The 21,872-nt window shown below is 52.5% G+C and overlaps 12 protein-coding genes across 12 annotated transcripts; all 12 read right to left on the reverse strand.

Annotated features, from left to right (window-relative positions):
* DQ04_02321000 (hypothetical protein) lies at positions 1 to 1,608 on the reverse strand (the record flags this gene model as incomplete). Its single annotated transcript, XM_009311747.1, has 1 exon — positions 1 to 1,608. A coding segment is annotated over one exon (1,608 nt), but the record flags the coding sequence as incomplete, so codon positions are not given.
* A 1,422-nt stretch (positions 1,609 to 3,030) lies between these two features.
* On the reverse strand, positions 3,031 to 3,897 carry DQ04_02321010 (hypothetical protein; the record flags this gene model as incomplete). The annotated part of the gene is made up of 1 exon (XM_009311748.1): positions 3,031 to 3,897. One exon carries the CDS (start codon positions 3,895 to 3,897, stop codon positions 3,031 to 3,033), a length of 867 nt encoding a protein of 288 aa, XP_009310023.1.
* A 229-nt stretch (positions 3,898 to 4,126) lies between these two features.
* On the reverse strand, positions 4,127 to 5,047 carry DQ04_02321020 (adiponectin receptor protein 1; the record flags this gene model as incomplete). The annotated part of the gene is made up of 1 exon (XM_009311749.1): positions 4,127 to 5,047. The coding sequence occupies one exon, from the start codon at positions 5,045 to 5,047 to the stop codon at positions 4,127 to 4,129; it is 921 nt and encodes a 306-aa protein (XP_009310024.1).
* Positions 5,048 to 5,429: 382 nt separating this feature from the next.
* Positions 5,430 to 6,284, reverse strand: DQ04_02321030 (adiponectin receptor protein 1; the record flags this gene model as incomplete). The annotated part of the gene is made up of 1 exon (XM_009311750.1): positions 5,430 to 6,284. The coding sequence occupies one exon, from the start codon at positions 6,282 to 6,284 to the stop codon at positions 5,430 to 5,432; it is 855 nt and encodes a 284-aa protein (XP_009310025.1).
* Positions 6,285 to 6,645: 361 nt separating this feature from the next.
* DQ04_02321040 (putative phosphorylated CTD-interacting factor 1-like) lies at positions 6,646 to 8,244 on the reverse strand (the record flags this gene model as incomplete). The annotated part of the gene is made up of 1 exon (XM_009311751.1): positions 6,646 to 8,244. The coding sequence occupies one exon, from the start codon at positions 8,242 to 8,244 to the stop codon at positions 6,646 to 6,648; it is 1,599 nt and encodes a 532-aa protein (XP_009310026.1).
* A 172-nt stretch (positions 8,245 to 8,416) lies between these two features.
* On the reverse strand, positions 8,417 to 9,577 carry DQ04_02321050 (hypothetical protein; the record flags this gene model as incomplete). The annotated part of the gene is made up of 1 exon (XM_009311752.1): positions 8,417 to 9,577. The coding sequence occupies one exon, from the start codon at positions 9,575 to 9,577 to the stop codon at positions 8,417 to 8,419; it is 1,161 nt and encodes a 386-aa protein (XP_009310027.1).
* A 244-nt stretch (positions 9,578 to 9,821) lies between these two features.
* On the reverse strand, positions 9,822 to 12,644 carry DQ04_02321060 (hypothetical protein; the record flags this gene model as incomplete). The annotated part of the gene is made up of 1 exon (XM_009311753.1): positions 9,822 to 12,644. One exon carries the CDS (start codon positions 12,642 to 12,644, stop codon positions 9,822 to 9,824), a length of 2,823 nt encoding a protein of 940 aa, XP_009310028.1.
* Positions 12,645 to 13,191: 547 nt separating this feature from the next.
* Positions 13,192 to 13,872, reverse strand: DQ04_02321070 (hypothetical protein; the record flags this gene model as incomplete). Its single annotated transcript, XM_009311754.1, has 1 exon — positions 13,192 to 13,872. The coding sequence occupies one exon, from the start codon at positions 13,870 to 13,872 to the stop codon at positions 13,192 to 13,194; it is 681 nt and encodes a 226-aa protein (XP_009310029.1).
* A 551-nt stretch (positions 13,873 to 14,423) lies between these two features.
* DQ04_02321080 (hypothetical protein) lies at positions 14,424 to 15,404 on the reverse strand (the record flags this gene model as incomplete). Its single annotated transcript, XM_009311755.1, has 1 exon — positions 14,424 to 15,404. The coding sequence occupies one exon, from the start codon at positions 15,402 to 15,404 to the stop codon at positions 14,424 to 14,426; it is 981 nt and encodes a 326-aa protein (XP_009310030.1).
* Positions 15,405 to 16,256: 852 nt separating this feature from the next.
* DQ04_02321090 (putative G-actin binding protein, putative,CAP/Srv2p) lies at positions 16,257 to 17,135 on the reverse strand (the record flags this gene model as incomplete). The annotated part of the gene is made up of 1 exon (XM_009311756.1): positions 16,257 to 17,135. The coding sequence occupies one exon, from the start codon at positions 17,133 to 17,135 to the stop codon at positions 16,257 to 16,259; it is 879 nt and encodes a 292-aa protein (XP_009310031.1).
* Positions 17,136 to 17,745: 610 nt separating this feature from the next.
* Positions 17,746 to 18,834, reverse strand: DQ04_02321100 (hypothetical protein; the record flags this gene model as incomplete). The annotated part of the gene is made up of 1 exon (XM_009311757.1): positions 17,746 to 18,834. One exon carries the CDS (start codon positions 18,832 to 18,834, stop codon positions 17,746 to 17,748), a length of 1,089 nt encoding a protein of 362 aa, XP_009310032.1.
* Positions 18,835 to 19,353: 519 nt separating this feature from the next.
* Positions 19,354 to 21,717, reverse strand: DQ04_02321110 (Ap-4 complex subunit beta; the record flags this gene model as incomplete). Its single annotated transcript, XM_009311758.1, has 1 exon — positions 19,354 to 21,717. The coding sequence occupies one exon, from the start codon at positions 21,715 to 21,717 to the stop codon at positions 19,354 to 19,356; it is 2,364 nt and encodes a 787-aa protein (XP_009310033.1).
* Between the last annotated feature and the right edge of the window lie 155 nt (positions 21,718 to 21,872).

Genomic DNA, 21,872 nt, shown 5'->3' on the forward strand with positions numbered 1-21,872 from the left:
CGGCAGCATTGGCTGTGTGGCCATGTGGTTCACCACACCCTCTACATATGCGCGTGGCACACGTGGAGGGTGAAGAACAGGCGGTGGTGGTGGTGGTGGTGGTGGCGGCGTTCGCGTCTGCAACCCATCTGCCTCCTGTATCTTGGGCAGGATGTCAGTGTATAGTGCGTTGAATGCACCCTCGGTTATGCCCCGTGTAACTTCTAAACACCCCGGTGACTCGGCTGAAAAAAGCACTTCCACCGCTGAGCCACGCAAGTGAACAGCAAGTTGTTGAATGAAGGACAGTAGTTCAGATGAACTCACACTGGAGCTCAGCCCCGTGCAAAAAACAGTTATACGCTTGAAATCCACCTGATATTCCACGCTCGATACATTCAAATTGAAACCTCGCTCACGAATAAGGCGCTGACAGACGTTAAAAGCTTCTGTGTCACGGCGGCGAGCGTAATATAATCGCTTTTTACCCTTGTTCATTCCTCTTCGCATAACCCGGGGAAGACGTAGTAATGTTTCCTTGTTGGTGATGTGATCTACTGCCTCGAGTGGTCGCGATGGGTCCTCTGGATACAACACCTCCCTCTGCAGTTTGGCAAGATTACTTGGAATTAAAGTCTCATCGTTCATTACTTCAGTCAAGTCACACACAACTCTTCCAGTATTTTCGCCTGTGTGACTTTCCACCGAAACCAGATCTCCCAGGTTAAATGTACCCCATTCGCTTTGAGGTACATAAAAGATACCATACAGATGCTTGAAATTCACAATGACATGCGTCATGATTGGCCCCTTCGCTGTTGACTCCCTACCCTCTCTCTCAGCATGCGTTACAGAATCACCTCCCTCACTATCGCCATTTACCCGTGCGGGGTCCTTGTGGCTGGGCAGACTGAAGGAATGCTGGTGCCCCAGAGGAGCGGTCTCAAATACGGACTCAGCATTCGGGTCCGTCATGCCAATTGGAGTGATATACCCTCGGTGGCTGCCCGGAGCCTCGGTAGTCTTATCCACGCTCTCATCAAGCGCTTCCACTTCCTCCTTGTCCCAGGCCGCGAGCGAACGCATATGCTTTCGTGGCCTCTGTTCCAATGAATCATGCGTGCCAACGAAACTGTCTTTAGAGACGCGTCCAAGACGCAGATATTCCTTTGCAGGATCTGCAGCCAACGCCAGATCGGCACTCACCTCCTTCCATGCCATGGAATCCCACGAAAACTGTTCGCGGCTGCTCATTCGCGAGTGTGTTGCAGAGCGCATGCTCCCATTGTGAAGTGAAAAGCTGCTCTGAGAGAGGGAGGGGTGGTGTCGATACCGGGGATACACGTTTAGCGTACTCACAAATGGCGCAGCATCCCCCTGCCCCTCCTCCTCCTCCTCCTTGTTTAGTTCCCGCTGTGAGGGTGAGCGTGGCGCTGGTACCGTTGGCGGCAGCGAGTCCTTATCAGCTGTGCGGAAGATATGACCGGGAACGCGCCGCAGCGTATTTTCACCTGCTGTACTTACACTCACAAACCCCCTATTTCCATTGCCACTGGTAGAAGATCCTGGTACATTATTCGGACGCCCCGCTGGCGTCTCAGCCGATGTTTTCTCTGCTGCCCCCTCCATTTCACTGTTGGATTTGTAGTTGTTGTGGTATTTGAGGTATTGACGTGCTGGTCGGCCCAGACCACACGATGCAGCGTTACTCACTCTCTCGGTGCTGATACACAAATTACACTTCCACAAACGCAACAGGTACTCGGCGGAACGGCCAGTAAAAAAAGAAAGAAACCCGCAACAACCTCCAACACTACCTGAAAGGAAGTACGATCTCTCCCCCACTGACACACACACACACACACAAACCAAGTCAAGCAGAGGAAAAGATATATATATATATATACCTTTTGTTCTCACTTATGTATAGAAGAGTCTGTATCCCTCCAGTGGGTCACACTGAAACAGGTGCGACTACTAAAACTACTGACTTTTGTTGGCTGTGTTTTTTTCTCGCTGTTTCTCCTTCGTCTTTGTTTCTCTGATCTCACCCTTTCCCTCTATCCTTTCGGCCGCGTTTCCCGGCCTTTGTGAGGGACTTCTTTTCCCGCCTTCTCTTTTCCTCCGAAAGTAATGTTACCCTCACCTCTTCTCTCAACCGCAAACTCTTTAGTTTTGCTGTTTGTCGTCTGCCTTCTACCCGCTGCTGGTCTTTAATTCCAGTTCAGAACGGGGGCGTTCTCTCGCCTTCTTACCCCTCTTCCTCTCCCCTGTGTGTGTGCGTGTTTTTTTTTTTGTTTTCTCCTGTCTCCACAACCACAATCACCCTCCCTTTTGAATTTTCTTTTCTTCCTTGCTCGTCAAAGAAAAACGGCAATAGCAAAGTCAGGCAAGAGGACGCAAGAAGCAACAACCAAAAGGAGCGATTAGGCAAATAAAAGAAAACAAAGTATCAACCAAGAACCAAAAAAAAAAAAGAAGGCTCGCTTCGAGAGAAAAAGTTCTGACAAGTAAACGTGCAGACACAGATGCCCTATAAATCCCTGGCAAAGCGCACAGACGCACTAATTTATTGGGGGCTATCCGCCAAGGTAATGGTTTCCCGTATCCTTTACTGTTTTTTTTTTCGCTTGTCTTCTCTACGTTGCTGTGCTAGTGTGGGCAGCAGCAATGGCAGTAGAAATAACAAGGAGAGGCAGAGAGAAGGAGAAAAATAAACAAGCAACAGGTTGAGTGTATGGGGGAATGAGGAACAATCGCAAGATCCAGAAGTAACATGGCACAACACGCACCCGTCTCGCGGCAGCAGGGCATCAGACGCCAAATCGCTCATCAAAGCAATTGAACACGACACCAGCTTCAGCAGCATGGCTGTGAGGACAAAAGGGTGCATACACACACACACACACACGAACAGACACAACAAAACAGAAGAGTCCGAAAAGAAACCAAATATAAAAATAAAATAAAAGGACAACTCCAGAGAGGTGGTTCACCCGGTACCATTACTTTCGATCTGTCAACCTCCCGCATCGCATCTCCCTGCCGCCGTCACAACAACTCACCCTTTGCCACGGCGTCCGCCATTCTTGAGTGGCGCTCCCACTTTGCTCGCCGCCGTGCGTCGGCCCTGTGCAGTTCCTCGCGCCACGCAAAGCGGCAGTCACGTTGTTGCTGCCAGACGCGCGGCGTTGGGAAGTGGCGATGCGACAGCAATGCCTCGTGCAGCGTGACGCGGAGCAAGCGGCATGTGGCCTCCACAGCGGAGTGCTGCACGTCCGCAGTATCGCGGATCGCGGCGGTTGTTGTTTGCTCCGCCTTTCGCCACAGCAGCCGCAGCGCAGCACAACACGATGGGAGAGAAACTCCAGCCACATCTGCTTGGGGAGAGCCTTCTGCAGTGCTGGTTGGGGTGTCACTTGCGTCCCCGCAGCCGAGCCGCACAACAGTTGCCAACACGGCCAACGCCGTGGCATCCAACATGCCCTGGTGTTCCTGTTCTTCCATGCGCTCCCGCACTGCGGCAGCTCTGCATTCGATAGCAGCAGACAATCTCTGCACTCGCTCATCCACTGCGCGCGTGCGCAGCGACAACCGCGCGAGTGCCGCACTTACAGAATGCTGTGAGCGCGCCAGTGTGTGCAGCACGGCACCGAGTGCATCCCGCACCAATGTATCTTGGGAAAGATATCTACAGTCGTCGTCGTCGTCGTCGTCTGGGGACGGCGACAACGCATCAGCTGGCACGGCAGCGACAGGGCACTTCTCCAGAAAATGAATTTTGGTATTCTCTAGCGTCTCCACAATAGCCGTTAGTAACTGCAGCACGCGTTGTTGATTTTCCCGTTGCCGCTCACACCGCAGTAGCCCACATTCCACACGGTGCAGTGCTTCATGCAACGTCACTCTCTCTTTCATGTCAAGTGATGCTGAAGAAGAAAACCACTGTTGAGGGGCCCGCTGTTGTCTTCTTTCATAACGAAGGAGCGAAGGAGTGGACGCGTGGATATCCCAATGAGGAGTTTACAACGCACAAGCGTCACTCTCCCAGACACACACACACACACACACACATAAACACTGTAGTAATGAGGCACACGTTCCAAGACCGGAGCCACTCCTTCCCCACATCTCTCATGTAAACTCATCAGCAATGCAATGGCATCCGTTTGAAGTTCACATACATGGAGGCGCTGTTGAAAAAGTGCACAAATGCCGCCGCCAAAACAAAAACGTGCCAAATTTGGTGGCTGGAAAGATATAAATCGAAGCAACCTGGAAAAAAAAACTCAGGTATCTTAAATGCATACACAACAACTCCCACACCATACAGTGTCATCATCAACATCAGCCCCTGCACAAATGATGACGCGGTGTTACCAGGGAGCAGCACGTACATATGAATAATAGGGAAAAGCCCACTCCCTACCATCAAGACGTAGAAAAGAACTTTGGACTTGGCGTATTGCTGCTGCGTCCATTGTCTAAAGAAGGGCCCTAGAAGGCCGATGACGCCAAAGAAGGATATCATAATAAGATAAATCCAACGCCACAACGGTTCGCACCCGAAACAAAAATAGCAAAAGGGGAGAAAAGAGCCGACAACAAGGAATGTGATGCCAAAGTAGTCCAATGCATGCGCCCAGCCGTACAGAGTCATATTTCGGTGAGGTATTAGTGTGTGAAACAGTGTGCTGCACAACATGCACATCAAACAGCCGAAGGAATATGCACCGAAGATGAAGAGCGTCAACCACTGTGAATTAGCAGCAGCAGCCGGATCAGGTTCTGCAGCAGGTTCGTACCCGTGTACTGAGGGAATCAAAACAACCGCAAAGAAAATAAAGATTGCGAGAATGAACGCTGCAGCTCCAACGAGGTGAGTCCATATGTTAAAAGTTTCGTTGTGGAGAGCCAGTATACTGCGAAAACATTTGCTCGTCGTGTAGCCCATGCGATACCCTGAGAAAATGTAAGAATTTTCGCGTAGGTGTTCTGGAACCTGATCAATCATGTACAAGGGAAGATCGGGGTTGTCGTTATACGGTATCGCCTTTGCATCATTCATAGGTCCTCCTCCCTTGTGTGGTTGATGAAGGTTTTTCTGCTTCGCTTTTTCGTGCTCGTGTCCTTTCATCGGCGTGACGGGATTGTGGGCTTTTTCGATTGTCCAAAAAAATCTTTTGATTACGCTGGGTGTATTAATAAAGGTAGTTGTACTGTCTTTTTTCTTCTTGTTGGAGGGGGGAGTGCGGAACGCACGACCAACGAAGCAAGTAGTATTGTGAGTTGTGTTAATTTATTCTATTCACTTACTTTATATGGAGAAGGATAAGACAAATGCATACGGGGTAACAAAAAAAAAAAAGCAGCTCAGGAGAGACGTGTGAGATCGATGTAACCAGAAACAAGTGACAGGAGAAACAGAGTCCCAATGTCACGCCATTGTATCAACATGCTCCACGGCTCACTGCCCACTGCTGGTAAATCGCCGTGCATGTGAAGAAATGCACGCACGCTGCTGCGAGCACAAACACATGCCATATCTGGTGACTACTAAAAAGCAAGTCAAACTCCCCTGGGTACCAGCACTCAGGTATGCGTAAGCAGTAAATCATTGTCCCCATGCCGTAGAGAATAAACATGAGTGCAACACCTCCACACGTCTGGAGTGTTTCGGCATTCATTGGATTAAGTAAGATGTGGTGGAAAAACGGCACAACTCCGCTTAGGGCCATAGCAGTATAGATGCATATTCGCACCCAACGAACTTTCCCGTCGTGCAGGCACGGCAGCGAGGTCGCCACGAGGCTCAATACACCACAAATGCATATGGCAGTCATATAAATTGCGCGAAAGAAAGGTTCACAGTAAAAACCAATGTACAGTGGAGGGAGAAAACTCACAACAATCAACACGCTGATACCGTAGTAGTCCAGCTGCTGTGCCACTAATGACAGTAGCTGGTTTCTATGCCCCAGAAACAGATGATAGGTAGTGCTACACGCCATGCACATGAGACAGCCAAAGCAAAAAATGCCGTAAACAAAGGTGTGGGCAAGGTACTCGTGTGTGAGGAGGACTGTCGTAAACAATACGAGGGAAAGTAGGACGAACACTAGGAAACCAATGCCATGCGTCCATATATTAACAGTCTCGTTATGAAGCGCAAAGAAGCTGCGAATGCACATACCGGTTGTGTACTGTGCTCTATAGCCCGTTAATATATACGGGTTTTCCTTGAGGCAGTCTGGGACACAGAATTCGTCCTTCTTGTACAACGGCAATCCCTTGGCTTTGTGCATTTCACCGTTTTCAACCGGTGTCTTTTCTTCGGTTTGCTTCACTCCAGGGGCAATAGAGTCAGGGCATCCTTCTCCTTTTCTTGTTCTCATCATTACGTCAATTCGAGAGTCATACAGTCTTCCCAACCTGTGGGAAAAAATTGAGGGCTGGAAAGAGAGAGAGAGAGAGAGAGAGTGATAGAATAAACGCATTTACGCTGAGGCGAGGAAGGTTAGAAGACCAAAAATGAAAAAAAAAAAAAAACGGAAGAGGTACTAGAAAGAAATGGGAATAGATGCACCGGCCCATTGCCTTCAGACGCTTATTCCTCTCACAGCAGCAGAGGACACGAGAAAAAAAAAACACGGTTAAACACAGGAGTCACGATGTCACGGACGCCGGCAGCGCCTCCCACACAGAGCGCACTTTTTCCAGACCCTCCCCTGCTGGCAACATTGCTGCAGCCACATCATTCTGCAACACCAAAAGTCGCGTTGGGCACGACAGGGTGACCAGCTCCTCCTCATCACGTGGAGATGCGCCCCGTTGGCGCTTCTGTGCACTACGCCTAGGAATATGCCGCGCTCCGTGGACATACATTGACAATTCGGGCGAAATAACACAGTCGCCACGGAAAAAGCGACTCTGTTCTGCTTTGGTGCGCACTGCAATGCCCTTTGCCTGCGTCGAATCGGGTAAAATAAACACAAAAGAAAGGGGTCTCGTCGGTTCAGTGTCCTCCAGGTGCTGCAGTGCACGCGCCAATCCGGCAGCGATCACGTCGTGGTCAAATGGCGGGTTCGCCTCGAGAGACAGCAGCCCCTTTTCCTTTGTCGCATCTTCGGCAGGTACAGGCAGCGCACCTGTGCCAAGGAAGTTACCGCAGCAGCCAAAGAAAGAGTCCGTATCTGGGAACGCAGAGAAGTACTGCGGGAGCGTGCAGTTCAAAGGGCTTGCAAAACATTCCATTGACACATGAAACGTCGAAACAAGCGCGTCAAACACACTCGATGGAATACCAGCGTGCCAACCAGACTCTAACTGGTAATCGCCACCACTCAGGCCAGCGTACCGCAGCAGCAACAATGCCAACGCCATACGAAAATGTTCCTCGCCACGGCACGACGCCAAACGACGCAACTGAGTCACATGCTCCGCGCCTATCTCCAATGTAATCAGCACATCACGTTTGTCACCCTGTTTGGTCGTTTCATGTGAGCATGTGGCAGAGAACCACGCATCTTCACTGTCATCACGGACGTGGAGCTCCAGCAGCACAATACCGTCATCTTCACGAGGTGTTAGTGTGATGCTGTGGAACACATTAGCAACACTCTTTTCTTGCCTCAGACGCCCCTTGAGCTCCGCCAGCAACTTTCGCTCCTCATAGAAAAGGATTGTCACACGTTCCACAAGGGACCACGCCTTTCGACGCTTCTGGGCGAACGAAGTTTGCAGCTTTGTCGAGGAACTGCACAACTTCTCAGTGAACCACCTCAGTGCGCTCCTCGAGGCCTGATGCGGCTGGATGCATTCGAGCGCCGGCAGTAATTCATCACGGTAGAACGGCGCCTCCTCCAGCAACTGCAGATTCTCCATGGGTACCTTCCGCTCCTCCCCACTTCCTTCTTCGCGCAGAACCCCCAGCACACAGCCTGGTGAAAGCGCGATACCCTCGAGTGTGTAGGCGACCGACTTTGCCGCGCCGGACATTTCGCACACCCGCGCCGCGCGGTGCACGTCGAGGATGGGGTGCACCCATGTGCGTCCCTGCCCCGCTGTGGCGGCCGCCTGCAATCCCTCGAAAATGACCCCCGTCATAAGGCCTTTGCTGGACTGCCGATCGCACGGAAGATCCTGCGAGGCGAGCGCCGCCAGCTGTCGCGCGAGACGGCACGCGCTGCTGTAGCGTAGCACCTCCACCAGAATGCGCTCCGCATGCAGCTCCGCGGGACATGTGCACGACGCCGCGCAGCTCATTCTGTGTCACTCACTGGAAGCAACAACATGCAACAAGAGGAGATGATGTGAAGTAAAGCAACAAGACGCATTCCAAAGGGGGATAACAAAAAAAAAAATCACACGCAAGCATCAATGAAGGAGAGAAAGAGAGAATATGTGTTTGTGTGGTTGTGGACCCTCTAGGGTCTCGTCACAGAGTTGACAGGGTCCTCTCAAATTCAAGTAACAGCTCTTGCATAAGCACCTCGTCTTCCTCCCCCTCCTCCTCCTCGCCTTCTCCACCTGCATATCCCAGCTGGCTCCGCTGTCGCTGTCCAAGCATCACCTTGGCCCGCGCAAGGCACGCTTCTCTGCACTTGCTTACACGTGCACCTACACCAGGCTGCAAGGTGCCGGACTGCTTCAAATCGGACAAGTAGTGCCGCACAACCGCACGCAGATGCAGGTCCACCTTATGGAGCCAACCATCGTTGGATGGTGTCACCAAGCTGCACTGCTGTTGTTGTTCCTCCTTCTCTCGCCTTTTCACTTCAGACTGAATCAGGGCAGCGGCTTGCTTTTCCAGTTCACGCGCAATGTCATGGGAAAGCAATTGTTGAAGCAACATCTTGGCGAAAATTTCCGGGGGATAATGGCTACTCGTGTCTGCGTCCCGCAAACAAAGTAAGGGCCACGGGGCTGTGGCTTGACGGGGAAACATCACCCAAAAGTCGTTCCCCTCCATGGACTCTGTGGGAATGGAAGCGCCCCCATCAAAAGAGTCATTCATGCTCTTGATTACAAATGGGGGAATGTAGTAGGGGGTTCCTGTGCGACGTTCATTACGTTCCAGACACAGTTCCAATGGCGTGTTGAGCCGCACCTCAACCATACCAACAACCGCAAGCTCCTTGTCCTGAAGAACGTTACTCTTATCATTCTCTTCAAAAAAACACTGCTGCTGCTGCCGCCGCAACTGCCTTAGACTCAAGTCTCTGCATATCTTCCAGTAAACAGCCCTCATGCTCCTGTACGGCAACGTATCAACAAGAAAAACCAAACGCGTTCCCACCCCCTCATCATTGCTCAGCAAGCATTGTTGCAGCCGCTGCGATGTGGCTTCACGCACCGCAGCGTACGCCTTGCGCCAGACATCAGGACTAAAGGCAACGCGGTTTGCCTCCACGTTGCCGCCCACCTCATCGTGGTGCATGAACGCATCTAGCTCCAGCACCGCTTCAACCACGTGCCGCTGTTGTGTACCTGCGCCGTCACCGCCATCCGACCGCAATGAAAGACCTTGCACCGTACGGCTCAGTGTCGTCTTCCCGGACCCCGGCAGTCCAGAAAGGAGAACGAGACACACTTTCATGGCAATGAGTGCCTCGCGCCCTGCGCCTGCCACTAAGCCCAGCAGAAAGCCTTTTAATCGAGTTGCTCTCTCCTCAGGAATTCTCCGCTAGTCACCAAAAGAAGAGAGGACGGAACGTTGCAGTACTTTCACACATTCAGCACAGTACAGACATCTGACTGTGCGTTTGTGTCTTCGGGGGAACACATCTCTCGCACTCTCTCCCACTCCCTTCTTTCACTCATTTTCTTGCCTCCCTCACCCCTTAATAGTACAAAACGACGCCACGCCGCAGAGTCGCTATGACCCTGTTCAAGCAAATCCACTGTGCCTTCTTATCCCCTGAGACCGCCACATTCTCTTCCTGTAACGGCTCGGTGTCCACCATCGCCAGCTGCTCCGTGGCAAGCAAAATGAGGTACGCCCGCAGATCCACATCCTTAATGATATCAGCACAGGAAAACATATCACCAATTCGCTTAGCGTCTAGAATGATATTATTCTCAACTTCCTGTTGTTGGATCGCCTGGTGCCCCGAGAGGTGCCACGTCCCACGGTTCCCACACGCTCGCACGTTATGCAGTGTTTGTGTAAGCGCAGCCTGTAGCACACGTGTCTGGAGAGGAGTGCACTGGCCTGGGAGTATTGCAGGGAGATGTGAGAGAGTACGCTGCGCGTGAAACCACACACACGGTGTCAAGAAAGCGCTATTCCGCTCCAAGATGTCACACGCTGTAGAGATGATGAGTTTGTTGCGCCGAAGATTGGCGCTGAAAGACACCTTGTCAGTGAAGGCAGAAACCATAATCTGTTGAAGCAGTGGCAGCATATTATCCAGTATTTCACGACTCAACTCATCATCAACGCTGCACGCTGCTGCATCAACCACTCCTTCCGATATTGGCGGTGTTGCACCCCCCGGTGACAACGTTCCAGCCGCCAGCTTCTCAGAAATCCAGTGCTTCTTCGCAAAGCGCAGCAATGGCGCCACGTAGCGATCAACAGGGGTTCGCGGAATGGGCGAAAGAGTCGAACGCAACGCTAGCGACCACAGCGTGTGTGCGCACCGCCGTAGTGTTGCCCGTTCCCGCCCTTTGTACTGCGCCCCGGCAAATACCTCCGCCGTACGTGGAAGTTCAACCTTCTCCGAGGCGACCAGGGCAGCCACAACAAGCACCTGCCTCGCCAGTCGTCTCGCCCCCTTTGAAACAGAGAAAGTGCGCGACAGCTCACGGTACGCGGCGGCGCCCCGCTCAACCATTAGCGTCCGCTGCTCCCAGTTCATGCCTCTAAGCGGAGCGATATCCGTGACATGCCGCAGCGCCGCTGACGCGGCGGCAAGCACCTCTTCGTCCACCACGTGGAAGCGAATGGCGCGCAGCACCACGTCGTAGCAGTGCTGCGCCGTGTGGGGAGGAATATCCTGCGCCATATCTGGCACCATCCGCAACGCAGCGAGAATGAGCTCACGCACCGCTGTCGTGTACTGCGGGTCAGAGGCAAGGTCGAGCAGCTCCATCATCTGCAGCAATAACGAAACGACATCCGGTTCTGCATGCGATGGCTGACCGTGCAAAAACTCGATCACAATTTTCTTAAACAAATCTCGCGACCTGCAATCATCTTCCTCCAGCGAGTCCTTTGCTTGAATGTCACGCAGCGCCGCTGTGAAGGAGATCAACGCGGAAACCATGGTCACAACGTGGTTGCGAGTACCCGAGGGCAATGGCAAGAGACGTAGTGTGCACTCAGCTAGCATTGTCGTCGCAGCGGTCAGCTCGCGCTCGTTGACTAGAGAAGTCTTGCGTGCGTACCGCAAAAAATCCGACACTTCACGGATATAGTCATAGTCCAACTCATTGGGCGACGCGAGCACATCCATTATTCGAGTGAGTGTTTTCATTGCCTCCTCTGGTGTCTCCAATGACGGAAGTACACGTGTGAACGACAGACGCGCCTTCACGCCGCTAAAAGATGACAATGCATCCAGTGCGTGAAGGACACGTTCGCCCCCTGCACAAAGGCGCTCGCGTGTAGAACCCTCAGCACCACCTTGAATGCATGCGGCAATATCGCCAAGAAGCATAAACAGAAATTTTTCCTTCATCATAGGTAGGGATTGAGGATCCGTCACGATGTCAATCCACAACTCCATGGCATCGCGCTTCTGCACTCCTCTCATTGTGTACAAAAAACCCGCGAGGATGGACGTCAGCAACACCCCACTGCCAACGTCCATAATCCCCTGGGGCTGTTGTTGTTGCGCCTTCTGCACCCACAGGCTTTTCCCAAGTCTGTGTACGCGAGCATCACAGCAGCAGATAAGGTGCGCCAAAAGCCCCCACTCATCGGGCTGCAGCGGGGCGTCACTGCAAGAAAAGACGGGAAGGGACTCAACGCACCGCACCAAAGAATCCACAACATTCGCAGGAAGAATGTCCATCGCGGCGCCAGCTGGCATATTGCGGTCTTTTCCCAACCGACTCACGCGTGCCAGTGTCACGTGCCGTACGGTGGATGCGAAGAAGAGCAACTCTGGCTTCTCAAAGGTCATACACTTCCTCTTGTGCATTGCCTTTTGCGTTAACATGGCGCTGGAACTGCATCCACGTATCATATCTCCTGTAGCCGGCATACGGGCCACAACTCGACACAATAGTTCATCCGCCAGCGCGTCATCACGCTCCCATGCAGCGACGAAAGAGGGTAGCGCCTTGTCACGTTGCATTCGCGAAATCCTCCTCACCATCGTCAACAGTACGGAAGTGGAAAGCTCATTGCTGACACTCACGGCCCGAATAACCTGTCGGAGTCCCTCCTCCACTTCCATGTCGTTGTGAACACGCTCAACGAGGAATGCGGTTACCGTCTTTTCGCCAATTTTAGAGTGGCGTGCAAACAACATCGAGGCATAGGGGCAGTGTAAAACGATCTTCATCATATTTAGCGTGTCCGTGCGGCTACGTTGATCCGCTGGCATGCTTGAGATGAATTGCAGGACAGCATGCGCGTGCGACTGAGTGAAGCTTGGATGAGGGGCCTGAATGACACGAGAAAGCACCTGCAGAAGCTTTGGCACAGAAACCATTTCTCTGTGATGCTCAATGCCAAGCAGCGTTCCTCCAATAATCTGTGATTATCCTTTTTCGTTTGAGGAGCAAGATGAAAGACACAAGTCATCTATCAGATCACAAGCCACATCCGGAGCCCAACGGGTGTCCTGTAAGAAGCAGAAGCGCATTATTTTTTTTTGTCGTTTGCCATTCATTTGCTTGCATCTTTGTTGTCATTATTGCTTACTGCTCTTTGGGAGGACGCTACACCACCGGAGTGCCGGTCTTCCCCCCCCTCAAACCCCACCCACACACACAACTCCAGAGCACACGGCATTGCCTGTGCCCGCCATTCCGCAGCCTGTGCACATCATGAAAGTAAACTAATGCTCAAGACATGTTTCCTCTGGAGAGTTAGAGCAAGAGTCAACACCAATATTGTCATGGGCTACATTCGCCCTACATGTTATTCCTTTTTTTTTTCATCCGCTGTCTTTTTTCTTCCTTTTTTTTTCTTTGCTGTAACCTTATTGATCTTCTTGTCATTTGCGTTTTGCTGCAATGATGCTAATTTGTTCTTCACTACACAATCTTCTTCTTCACGAAGTAGCGCTCAAGATGCTTCTCTGCCCAAACGTTCAGCCCAACGGCGACAACCACATTGAGTGCGAGCATCCCCACGACACGGTAGTACGTTGATCGCATCGTCTCATCTAGCATGTGAAGACGGTTCTCGCTCATCCGCACCTCGTCGAGGGTCACCTCCACCGAGACATCTAGCATGTGGAGCCTATCGCGGTAGTCCTCCACTTCCACAGGCTTGTCGACAACCTCTGCCCCCTCAACCGTCGTGGTCGGTGCTATAAGATCCTTCTCACCACTGAAGCGCATTTCCATCTTCAATGGTGGGTGGCTCAGTGGGGTGCGCATGCAAAGACGGTACGTCCCAGTTTCTTCCACTTTAAAGAAGAATGAAGAGGGTGTCCCGTACGGGTCAATACGCCCCGTTGGAGTCGTCAACGCCCCGCTTGGGGAGTAGAGGCGAGTGCGGATGTTGACGGCGCGGGGATTGAGTGTGCGGTGGCGCACATCCACAAGCGGCGGGTCCTCCTCGGGGTCGCGGTAGCCCTCGTAGTTGAGGCAGAGCTCCTTCCCAGGAAGCAGCTTAATGTACACCTCCGCCGCCGCCTGCTGCAGCGACGCCGCGAGGAGCAGAAGCAGCAGCAGCGATAAGGGAGAAGCGAGGCTGGGGGCCCACGGCATCTGAATATGGAACCCCGAAAAAGATCGGGAATGGGTAACACTCAAACGTAGAGGAAGACGTGTGACCTTCCCTTTTCAAGGTTTTCGTCTCTACGGTGGTACAATAAATGGAGAGATGCAAAAGAGAAGAAAATAATCAGGAAGACGCAATAAGACGACGAAATGAGGAACATATGTGAAACATATCCTCAATGGACACATCCAACTGCGAGGTATAGAAGCAGCAGAAGAGAAAGAGAGAAAGAGGAGATGGAGATGGAGATAGAAAGTCAGTTAAGACAATCTATGCATTAGACTTTGTTGTCACCACCACCATCACCACCACTCTCGCCTTTGTTGTGGTACAGGGTTCCATCTCCACCAGATTTCTCTGCCATCCAGGTGGTCATCGCAGCACCCTCGTGAGCAGTGGAGTCGTCAAAATGGGTGCTGCTATCGGTTTACCTTGTACGCAAAAATAAAAGAAAAATTCAGAAAGAAACAGCACGGCCTAACCTCAATACTTCCTTCTTTTTTCCCCCCATCTTCCGCACTTCACAAATTCCATCAAATCACCACCATTTTGACAACGTGTTTGCCACTTGCCGCAACGTGGAGGTGCCGTGCTGCTCACGGGCATGCTGCTGCTGCACACGGGATGACAGAGTGTCAGTCTGGCTCCCACCACCACGCAGCACCAATGCTGTTTTGTAGATACTGTTGGTGAAGCTCTCTAAATAAGAGGGCTGCCGCCGCGACACATCCCCGTCGTAGTAACTACGGTTGTTGTTGTTGTTGTTGAGGTGGGTGCCGCCACTCCCACCAGCACCAGGGCCACCAAAGACATCCTGACCGACCACGTCATCGCGCACCACAATCGACTCGAAGCCAGAGTCCGAGAGCACCTGTTGCACAGCCTGGGTTTCGCACGTCAGAAATAGCCGCGCCTGTTTGTTTTCGACAAAGACAGAGTACGACAACACACCGCGTGTCGTTTGAAATATGTCTTCAATTGTAGCGAGATCGTCCACGTTTCGTGGATCCAGCGCGGGAATATCAAGAACGACAGTGTGGATTGCGTCGGAGCCGACGCCGCGCAACACGCGGGCCGCGCGCGCGCGCCGCGTCAGCGAGAAGCCGTCCTCCGCGGCGCTGCTATCCAAGTTACCATTGCTGCTACTGCTGCCCATGTTGGCAGACCGTGCCTCCTCCTTCCTAGGGTCATTGTTCTGCAGGACAGGTTCAAGACAGTTAAGAATTTGGTTTGCCAATTCGTGGAGCTCGGGGTCGTCGCATTCGGCGTCCTTGTACACTCTGTGCACCTCCTTGACAAGTGCGCGATCGCCACTGAGGAGCTCAACGTTCTCCGGGTGCTGTGCCAGCATGTGCAGCGCAGCAAGGGAATACTGGCGTGTTTCTCTATCGTTACTTCCGAGAAAGCGGACCAGTGTCGGGAGCGTGTTTCGACGCGCAATAACGGGGCGGTTGTCATAATTCTTACTCAGCATATGAAGCCGCTTCACAAGAGCGAGCTCCGTGTTGAGTGAAGTCATATCCAATGTGTGTGTGTGTGTGTGTGTGTGTGTGAAGAGGTGTTCGAATCCTTCTGCACGAGAATGCCTGGTCAACAGCACCAGAGTTACTTTCTACTCCTTCGTTATGTAGACGCGAATTTCGCTCCTACCTGTGCTCTCCTTCAGCGTGGAGGGGGCGGCGGCGGCGGGGGGCCAAAGACGAGCAAGGGGAAAAGAAAAAAGACAACGATAACTGAATGGTGCATGGCAGGCAACTCAAGTCACGCATTGGATGTCCCCATGCAAGACAAACGTGGGCCAAAGCAAAATAGAATAAAAATAAAAGATGAGAAAGGAAAGCAAGAAAAAGGCAAAAACAACGAAATAAGAGTCATTGCATTTTTTAAAAAAAGCCGCTAGTAAGTGGGATCATCTAACAACGGAATGAGAACTGACCAAGGAAAAAAAAAAAACGTCCACATTGCCGTCGCTGTCGTCGTTGCTGTTGGCGTGATCCTCATCTGAGCACAGAGTCCCAGCTGTACACACTGGCCTCCCCTTCTCTCCTACACGGCATCTAGCCGCAGGAGTGTAACTGTGGGAACAGTATTTGTGAGGGTTTCGCGTCGGAATGTTTGTCTCGTTTCTTTTCTCTCTTCCTCCTTTCTTGTTGGTTTATGTGTGTGCGTGTGTGTGCATGTATGTGAGTATAGATGTATATATATATAATCGACTAACAACTTCTTTATTCACATTAAGGCTCTTTGGATAAGGTGGCTTCCCCCGCTTTCCCACCCACCCCTACCACCGTTCACCTTACTTCGTACAAATCTACATAACAAACAAACACACACACACACACACACACATATAGACACACAACGGTGCGCGTCACACGACCTCACTGGGCTTGGTCTCGACCTTGTACTTGCCCTTAGCGTCACGCACAATCCTGGACACGAACTGCTCCGGGAGTGGACGCTCGATGATATTGCTCTCGTCCTCCTTTGAGGGGAAGTTGACGTTGACAGCGGAGCTGCACGCCGTGACAACCTCCGTGTTGTACGCCTCCTCCTTGTCCATGAGGTACAGGTTCACAGAGTTGCTTTTCTCCACCGATGCGGTCGGCACGGCACGCTGCACCTTCACGTCAATAGACTCCGACTTAAGTACCTCGAGGGAGGACACGACACTCTCCATCACCACCTGCACCTTTGTACACGACACCAACGAGACAGAGTTCACCTTACCCTTGATCTCGACAAGAGCGTACTCACAGTTGTGTATCTGCACGGCATGCCGCATGTGCACCTTATCAAGGGTCAGTTTTTTGAGCTTGTCATTCGTGCCCTTTTGGTGCTTCACCACCCAGCGCTTGTCACCCTCAAGCTGCAGCACTGGGGTCTCCACCGCTGCGGCAACCGCAGCCTTGCCCTGTTGCTGCATCCGCTTCGCTTCAACCTCGGCTTTCTTTGCTTCGAGTTGGGAGAAGTCAACGGCGCCGTGCTGGATATTCTGCTTATATGCCTTCTGGTCGTCTGTCACATGGCGCAGGCGCGACGTGATGTTGTCGCCTCCATCGCGGATCTCAGCAAAGACTGCCGACGCTGCACCGCCGACAGTGTTGGACGAATCTGCCTGTGCCTTTGGTGGCGGTGGCGGTGGTGGCGGCGGCGGTGGTGGTGGTGGTGGCATTGTCGTGCCTTCCTGCTTCTGCTTACTGGATACGGCTTCAGTTGTAGTGCTGCGGTTGCCACAACACGTGAACATGCCCCAACGCAGCAGAAAGACACAAGTACCAAAAAAAAAGGCCTTTAGAGCGCAAAGAACAAAACCGAGAAGGTTCCAAAATTTGCGGCCAGGAATAAGAGGCAAAAAAGGAAGCGGGGGGCCAGAAGAGCAAGGGTGAAGGTGATGAAAGTGACGACACGCAGTTTATTGTCTCCTGTTATTCAGTGTTACGCCTCGCGCCGACAGAGAGGAAAGGGCTCAACAAGGGATAAGCGCATAATTCCGTCCTCGGCCTTTTGGTTCTTCGTTGTGCGTGTCAGTCTCGCCTCACGCACGCACAACAACAAAAAAAAAACCAAAAGAAACCAAAAAGAAAACCGAAGCCTAACACACGCACACACACACACGCACAAACACGCCACTCCGTCGATTTTATTTCCTTTCCTGTCAAAGTTCTGCAACGAATACCCCACGTGCCCCTAAAGGTAAAAAAACAAGAGCTATAAAACCGGGGGGCGGCTGGAGACTGCATCGAGGCTTATTGTGAACTCCTATATATAGAAAAAGGACGTTGACAACAGCACCATCGGCAGCATGAACACGGGGGAACAGGAGATTCAAGAACAAAAAAAAATAGCTTCGGTTGGTTTCATTCAAGAAGCTCATTGATCAAAGCGCGCCACCGCTCAACGGTTTCCACGAACGACGGCATGGTCTCCTTGAGGGCAGATGAGGAACAGTGACGCAGCGGGATTGTGGTCGATAGCATCACAATGCCGTTCTGCAGCGACATGCCAATCCCACCGCCGCACACCTCCCGCCCCAGCAAGGAACCTTCCAGTAGGAGCTCGTACAGCTTTACACGCACCGCGGCGTCCTCGGGCAGCTGCGTAAGCAATGTCGAGTAGACGTATAACCGTTCCGTTGCATGGTCAAAGGTAACGAGGACCATATGTCGCTCGTCCGTACCAATCACACTGGTGAGATTCATGTCGAACTGCAGCGGTATTCCCAGCTCCTCGCCTAGCTCCTGTAGGTTGGCCTTGGCACTATACAGAAGATCGGCCGATGGAGAGGACTGGCGTCTTACCCCGCCACCGCCGCCGCCACTGCTGTCGCGGCCCTTTCCCGACCCCCGCATATCGGCGAGCTCCTGACGAAGCCGATGTACCTCATCGCGCAACTGGAGATTTTCCACTTCTAGAGCTGCAGCAAGACCGCTGCTTTTTTGTTCATTGACGTTGGTGTTATTGCTGCTGTTATAGGTGTTGGCAAACCCACTACGTAACTGTGAGCGAATGCCAAAATCACTTTCCGGGTCAACGTAGCTCGACACAGCAGCTGTCTGCGGACGCAACGAGGCATTTTGTGAAAGTTCCTCCCGTGACTCTGTGCTCATAGCAGAAGGCGGCGTGTTGTTGCGGTTCTCCCGCATCATCGCTGATGGGAGGTCGTTTGCCTTTCCGACCAGTCCCTCTCTCACCGCCTCTGCGTCCGTGCTGTGGGTTGGAGAGACTAGTTGCAGCACGGCGTTATTGTATAGCCCAAAATCTTTGCCCACAGCGTCATCCTGAATCGGCATGCCGTTGAAGTAGAGAAGCTGCGTGTCGGACACGCCATACGACCCGAGATACCGTCGTATCTTCCCCACGCTCAGCTTGCCAAGATCACCGCGAATCACCATCTTAAACTTTCGACCATCAGCGCCCTGAACAAAGAACTCATTTCTAGCATCCATCCCCGAGTATGTATTCTGTCGATGTGTATGTTTCTCTAATTTTTCTTCTCTTGTCTTTCTTTCTTTCTTTTTTCTTTCTTTTTTTATTGCGCTGAACGCTGTTGAATCACTGTGCTGGTACTTCTCTTCCACGTGTAACCCTCTACCTTACCAAATGACAAGCGCACCCACGCTGCGACCTGGGTAGCCCTTTCACACCTCGCACGCGGTCAGAGAATGGAACAAAGACACAACACGCCAAAGTAATGACACCGCCTGTTTCATCCGTCCCCCGCAGGCTGCAGATTGCATGGCACACACACACACATATCGACCTGGAGAGAGCTTCAGGCAAAGAAAAAGGATTGCCGCTCTTTTGCACAGGTGGTGAGGAGGAGGGGAGGGAAAAGGAAGCAAGTCAAGAAAAAAGAAATGAAGAGGGTTTCTTGCCCATTCCCACGATAACGGATGTGGCCTCACGCGTCCTGCTTGATTGCTGTTATTTTCGCTGCCACCGTTGTGTTTCAGAGGCTGCCACGCTCAGAACTGTTCCATGACCCTCTTGAAGAGCGCCACAAACTGCGGCACGTGTGGGTTGTCAGACTTGACCGTGACGCTCACAACACCGGTGCTGTACAGAAAGAGCTCGAGGAGGAAGTATGTGTCGTCGTCGCCCTCCTCCTGTGCGTAAAGGTAGCACTTAAACGCACCTCCCTGCGCACCAGAAGCGAGTGTGATAATGCCGCAGTCCTCCAGGACTTCTTCGAATGCGGCGGTGTCGGGCACTGAACGTAGCTCCAGCTGCAGAGTTGTCGCGCCACCAAAAGCGCCCCACCGGCTCTGGAACTCTTGCGGCTCTATACTGGCATCCTCAGCAAGCTCAAAGCCGCTGTGCAAGAGGCTCTGCTCCGCACCCTGCCTGTTCGCCGCTGCATATTCGCCATCACCATGAGATGCCGTTGTTGCTGCTGCTGCTGCTACTGCCGCCGTTGCATGGACTCTTTTTGAGTCCATGTCGCCACGATCTTCGCCTGCCTGGTCGTTTCCTCCTCCTTCCCCTCCTTCTTCTTCTTCCTCCTCCTCGTCGTCCTCATCGTCGTTGGTAGCTGCGGGTGGGTTCATGAAGTTGTCACTTGACTGGTGGTAAACAACTGAAAGTGTGTTAAACTCCTCGAAGAGCTTGTCCCGCAGGGCGGCATTCTGGTCCTCCACGAACTCCTTGATCTCCGCCTTTGGAGTGCAGATGACCTTGGCCGCCGCTGCAAGGTTTTGGCGGAGGAGGCGGTAATACAGCAGCGCCTGGTCATGCACATTGGCGTTGGAAAAGTCGTTGATGAGCAGTTTGAACATCACCCCGAGAACCGGCTGCATCTCAGGGGGACGTTTAAAGAAAAGTATCAGTGCGGAGGTGAGGAACTGCAGACGGAACTCTGGTGTCTCAGCAAGCAGACCGCTGTTGCACATCCCCTCGAGAATATATGGGGCATCCTCAATATACTCGCCGAGTTCCCCCAGCACCCACACCAGAGCCACTTTGCTCTCGTCGTCCGTGAAGTTCATCTCGTGGTACACCGCCACAAGCGTGTCTAGAAACGGCCGCACAACAGCGATATCTCGGTACTTGCGCAGGTAGTCCTTCATTACGACGAGACACCTGCCACGGCTATGGTCACAGTCACGCTCTAGAACTATTAAAAAGTACTGCAGCACCGACTTCGCAGTTGAGGGGAGGCGCAGCGCCACGCGCCCCATCGCCTCAATGGATGCACGCGTCACCGCCTTGTTACGCTCAAATGCGTAGGCCACAAATTCTTTGAGGATATCCTCCGCCGACGTCTCCGTCGTTAACATCGACAATATATCGATCTTCACTGCCTTTACGTACGTTGGTTCTGTGTAGTGGCAGTAAAAGGCTTTGTACGAGTCCTGGAAAACCTGCGGCTCGCGCTGAACAAGAAGCTTTATGTGACACAAGACCACGTACGCCACCTCCACATTAGAGCAGGAAGACGTCAAAGTGAGGAGCGGCAGCTTCAGCCGGCCAAAAACCTGCCGATGCACCGCAGGATAATTCTCCGTGAGGCGTAGAAACACGTTACATACACTGAGAATTAAGTCACTGTTATGACTCTGTAGACGTTCCTCAAGTAGATTCATTATGTCGAACATTTCCTCCTCGTCAGCTGGCGTGTAGCGGAGAACAAGGTTAATTACTTGCTGCTGGTGCCACTCCGGGATGCTGCTTATTTTGTTCAGCATGTGGTACAGGATCGGCTTTGTCACGTCGAACGCACCCTCCGTGGTGCCGTTCGCCTCGGCGACGCGCGACACCTCAACGAGAACGGCTAAGGCGTTGCTGGACACCAAAGAGTCGCTGTCGCGGAGCATGCCGAGCATGCGTTCGTGGAAGTGGTGCTTGTGGAACTCACCAGGTGAGATGCGGAACACCTTCAGCGCGCACAGGCACGCCGTCTTGCGCACATGCGGTGACGCGTCGGAGAAGCCCTTCTTCATGACAGGGATGAGGAAGTCGAACAGCTGCGGCAGCCGCAGAGACGCCAGCGAACGCAACGCGAGGCCACGCACCAACGGGCTCTCCTCGCTGCACTCCTTCGTCAGCGTGTTGATGCTCAACAGCGCGAGCTCTGCATTGCTCTCAGAGCGACTGATAAGGTAGAAGTAGATGAGTTTCTTGCTCACGATGTCTGTGGTGAAGCATGCCAGTATCATCTCTGTGAAAAGGCTTGACGTGTCGACTCCCATCGTCATGAGCGCAATGACTTTACGCAGCACCTCACGCTTGCGTAGGGGGTCCCTGTCAATCTGCGGATCCCGCAGATGCTGACGCAGCTCGTTGACTTCGCCACGTATCTCGGTAGGGGTTTGCGAGGATGTCGTCGCCATCGTGTTGTGGATGAAAGCAATGTGGTTGCCCGCTCACGGCGTTCACACGGCACACAGGAGTGGCTGTCGCCGGGGCACTCAGCACCCTTCTTCACCTAAAGACTACACACCGCACAACACAACACGCACGCCGAGACATTAACGTAAAAAAAAAA

The sequence above is a fragment of the Trypanosoma grayi genome, assembly GCF_000691245.1.
Source record: "Trypanosoma grayi strain ANR4 Tgr_232_V1, whole genome shotgun sequence".
Classification (NCBI taxonomy): Eukaryota; Euglenozoa; class Kinetoplastea; order Trypanosomatida; family Trypanosomatidae; genus Trypanosoma; species Trypanosoma grayi.